Source organism: Pinus tabuliformis, chromosome 1_1 (genome assembly GCF_031772625.1).
Source record: "Pinus tabuliformis cultivar Carrire ecotype Pingquan chromosome 1_1, CPIR1, whole genome shotgun sequence".
Taxonomy (NCBI): Eukaryota; Viridiplantae; Streptophyta; class Pinopsida; order Pinales; family Pinaceae; genus Pinus; species Pinus tabuliformis.
Genome location: NC_142297.1, coordinates 575,542,943 through 575,547,770, shown reverse-complemented (window position 1 = coordinate 575,547,770; position 4,828 = coordinate 575,542,943). Strand labels below are relative to the sequence as shown.

The window sequence follows — 4,828 nt, the reverse complement described above, 5'->3', positions numbered from 1 at the left end:
TTCTTAAATAACAAAAATGTTATTTTAATAATCCACACTATCAATCATAATTACCCACGCTATCCAAATTTTCAGTAAATTATAATAAATTTTCATATATATATTCTCCTCGACAAAGTGGTGGCAGACTAGCGGTGTAAGCCATCTACATACGAGGGAATGAGTTTTGTCTGAAACTCGCTGCGGCGCTGGGATGGAGCTTCTTCGTCAGGGTAAGAAACATGAAGCTGCCCCCTGGGCCTTTCCCGTTGCCCATCCTCGGAAATATGCTTTACATACTGGGAGGGCTTCCGCACCAAGCACTGGCAGCACTGTCGCCGAAATTCGGGCCTCTCATGTCTCTCTACTTCGGCTCCAAGTTCGTCTTGGTCATCTCTTCTCCTGAGATGGCAGGGGAGTTTATGAAGACTCGTGATCTGCGTTTTGCCAGCAGACCTTCATCAATTGCAGGTAATTACTTGCTGTATAATTATTCGGACGTCGGCTCTGCTCCATATGGCCCTTACTGGAGGAAAATGCGTAAGGCCTGTGTTTTACAAATACTAAGCTCCAAACGGTTGGATTACTTCCGCTTTATAAGAGAAGAGGAAGTCTCTGTTATGATTCAGAGATAACAGATATAGTCTGCAGGATGACTTTCGGTAGAAAGTATTCTGACCACGACTTCATTGGCAATAAAGGAGTCATAGCAATGATCAAGGAAACTTTTCTGCTGCTTGGTGATTTTAATATCGGAGATTATATACCATACTTGGCCTCGATGGATCTGCAAGGTATCAACCGAGGCGTCAAGGAAATACATCACATACAAGACGAGTTCCTGGAGAAAATAGTAACGAACACGTTGCCCAGAATGATCCCAATGTCACACGAGATCTGGTAGATGTTTTGCTTGCAGCTTCTGCGGATAAAGACATGGAGTTACAAATTACCAGAGACAATATAAACGCCGTCCTCTATGTATGTAAAAAATGGAGTATCATTTTTATTTTTACTTTCAAATGAATTATTTGTCATAGAAATTGCTTGATAAATGTTCATATATTTTATTAATCAAACATCACTTTTATGATTATGAGGCAACTGCTCAAATCTTAGAGACACCTTTGAAATTAAGCTAATTTGATTGTGGGTAAATAAATCCAAATTTCTAAAACAGGTTATAATTATATGAATTACATTGATTATGATGAAAGGGCAGGATATGTTGGCTGCTGGCACGGACAGGTCGGTTGTAGGAATAGAGTGGGCAATGTCCGAATTGTTGAGGAACCCACCAGTGCTCCAGAAGCTTCAGGACGAGCTGCAACGTGTTGTTGGAATGGGGCCCATGGTGCGTGAATCTGATCTTCCCGGCCTCCCTTATTTAGAAGCTGTGGTGAGAGAAACGCTTAGACTCCATCCACCAGCGCCGCTTGCCATTCCCCACTTTTCTGAAGAAGCCTGCAATGTGTTAGGCTATGAAATCCCCAGAAACACTCGCGTTTTGGTGAACCTGTGGGCTATAGGAAGGAACCCTAAATCATGGGAGGAACCGGAGCAGTTCGTGCCTGAGAGATTCATGCAGGATGGCTGTCTGGATGAAAAAATTAAGAACTTCGAGTGGATCCCATTTGGAGCAGGCAGGAGACGATGTCCTGGAGAGCTACTGGGAACGCTTCTTGTAGAGTTTTCAGTGGCGCAGCTAGTGCACTGCTTCGACTGGAGGCTTCCTGATGAGATGATTGGGGAGGAATTGGATATGTCTGAAAAGTTTACTGGACTCACCGTCCCCAGAGCTGATGAACTCCTGGCCTTTCCGACTTCTCGCCTTTCATTGGTTACTTTAATCTCTACATAGCAACCTGTAAATCTTTACCTGCCTTTTTTTTGTTTAAAGCATGAAGTCTTCGCCCTGTAGCTTGAGTGTTAGGGTATTGTTTTTCAATTCCTATGCTTAAGTTTAAAAGATTGAACGGCCTCCGAACAGATTGATATATTTGGCTCATTGTCATTAATTTTAAAAGATTGAATGGCTTCCGAACAAATTCCACTCTAATGGTAATGGTGTGGGCATTTCAGAAAATTATCCAATACTTTGAATGGAATTCCATTCTATTTGAATGGAATTCCACTCTAGTGGTGTGGGCATTTCTGCAAATTATCTGTAATGAGGAAAAAAGTTAAAACATAGAAAGTTCATGATACTTGAGATAAAATACATTTTTGGAAGGTAATTTCCATAATTGAGTTAAAGTGTTACACTGCAATATCATAGATATATGTTTTATTTAGTATTATATTTAAAAATAATAAACAGATATATATAATAAAGTAAAAAATAATAATAACAAAAAAAATATTTTAATTTCCATCTTAATTTTACATCTAAAATCTAAAGATTCATTTATATAGAGATGAAGTAATTGAGAGTAAGTCAATATAGATCCATTTTAATAAGCTCAAAGGGAGAAAATGGGATCAAATGTCTTGAGCTGCAAACCTTTTCTAGTGTAAAATTTTAAAAAATTGCATCCTTCTAAGAATTTGATAGATGATGGTTAAAACTCTCTCTATATATATACATCAGACCCTAATGGGGAATTTGATAGATGATGGTTAAGACTCTCTCTATATATACCCTGACGAGGGTGGGTGAACGGACGTGTGCTCAAATTTCTAGCGGCAGCCAAGATGTGTGGCAAGGAAGGATGGAACCATCAAGAAGGAGCAAGATGATTATATATGGCAACAAGCAGGCATTATCGGTATTTTTGTTGTCTTGGTATGGGAGGAAGGGTGAGCGGTTTTAATGAGACTAAGTATGCACATGCCCATTACCTATGCATGCCTTTTGGTCTGAGTGGTTTGAGTTTACTCAATGCTGGTGAAGCAAGGTATGTGTGCAGTGGGCACATTGGTTGGTGACATGCAAGATAATGTTGGATCCAGTAGAAAGGAGCCAGGGTTGCTTGCAGACCAGGCTTGTGATGTCAAATGTAATACATTTTTGGCCAATTTGAATTGCAATGCTCATTCGAAGCCGAAAGTCTCAAATTCGCGTCATAATTTTGCTAAGTGAAAGTTCCCACCCAAGCCTTAATTACTTCTCAATTTTTGCTTATGGCTAGTGTTCGATGGTAGTGGCTTTGTTTTTGTTTCGTCATTTTCTCATTCTGAGTCAGTACTTTCATAGTCATTAGTTCGTTGTGGGCATTGGGAGAGGTCGTTCTATGCAGACCTCTTTCATTCACGACTTTGTCAATATTGTCCTTTTAGAGGGTGACAGTAATTTAGACCGTAGTAGGTGTCTTTGGGCTTGCTGAGTATTTCGCGTGGAGAAATAGTGTTGTTGGGGGTGTTTTTTCAGCCCTCTTGTCCAAGTATTCAATTTGTGGGTGAATATAGTTGCGGCCATTGGGGGAGGCGGTTGGCTGAGCACCATCCCAAGTGGGGGAATTGTGTTTGTTGGCTGAGTGGGTGTGGTCAAGCATCCTGGATTCATAGTACATCTCATGCAACATGCACATTATACTGATGAAACGCCAGATGGGTCATGCCTGGTGGGATGGTGGCAGTAGGGGCTTGGACAAGGAAAGATTCGATGAGGAGGGTGGAGTTGCCCACAACCATGCCTATTCATTGGGTAGGGGTGAAGGCACTTTCGCTTGCCTCGATTATTGAGCAATTGTGGGACCTAGTGGCTAGGTTGGATGTATTGCATGAACAATGGTATGAAGACTGCAATGAAATTAGTGTGTACATTAATCATATTCAATTCAGCCAAGAGGAAAATTTGAAGCATCTTTATCTTAGTGCATCGAAACCACCACAGAACCAATAAGCGGCTTAATGATATAGAAGCTTGGCTGTCCATATTGACTTCTATGTGCACAAAGGTCATGGCCACCCTCCAGGCCAAGGTGTTTCTCATGTACCAAATCCTCCTTTGCAAAATCCATATGTTGGTTGTTTTCTGGTGTTGGTTTTTGGAATGCAAGGTCCTTTTGCCCATGGAGCTCATATGAAACATGGCAATATCTTCTCGGTTTTTGTATTGTTCTCTTGGCTAACAAATTTGGTTTGAGTGAAGTGAGAGAGCAAAGTTAATCTAAACTACAAAATGTATTTTTTTGACAACTTAATAGAAGTTTTTTACCAATATATATATATATATATATATATATATATATATATATATATAATTTTCCATTTTTAAATTATATTTAAGAATGCATAAATAGATTCAACCTTCTGAATTTTCCTTTACTTGAAATGTTATAACTATAATAATAATAATAAAATTAACTTATAATATATAGATATTTTATTATTATTATTATTATTATTATTATTATTATAAATAAAATTAGTTTATCACATACAGATATTTTATTATTATTATTATTATTATTGTTATTATTACATTATGTAAACTATTGATATTGAAATAATTTACTTAACACTACTATTGAGATATTTTATTTCCATATTTTATAATTCAATATTATTTTCAATTTTTTTCTTTCAATTATTTCAATTTGTAAATTAAAATATTTTATTGGGTTCATATATATTTATGTTTTTTTTAAATTGATATTAAAATTAATTAATTAATATGAATATTAAAGTATTTACTCATCCAACTCAAATATGAAAACATAAATAGTATCAACTTTGTTTATTTTTTGTTTTAATTAATTTAGAAAAAATTAAAAATAAAAAAATTATGTTATTTTAGATGGATATGGAAATATTTTATTTATAACTTAGAGTAAAATATTTTTACCATATCTCCTTTGTATTGGATTGTACTACCAACAATAAATAAAGCAAGCACAATTATAGT

General features: G+C 36.8%; 1 protein-coding gene and 1 pseudogene across 1 annotated transcript; both read left to right on the top strand.

The window, feature by feature from the left end:
- Nucleotides 1–221: 221 nt before the first annotated feature.
- LOC149214528 (premnaspirodiene oxygenase-like) lies at nucleotides 222–614 on the top strand. The gene has a single exon (XM_089389419.1). The coding sequence runs from the start codon at nucleotides 222–224 to the stop codon at nucleotides 612–614; it is 393 nt and encodes a 130-aa protein (XP_089245545.1).
- A 17-nt stretch (nucleotides 615–631) lies between these two features.
- Nucleotides 632–1,840, top strand: LOC149214527 (cytochrome P450 71AU50 pseudogene; annotated as a pseudogene).
- Nucleotides 1,841–4,828: the final 2,988 nt, after the last annotated feature.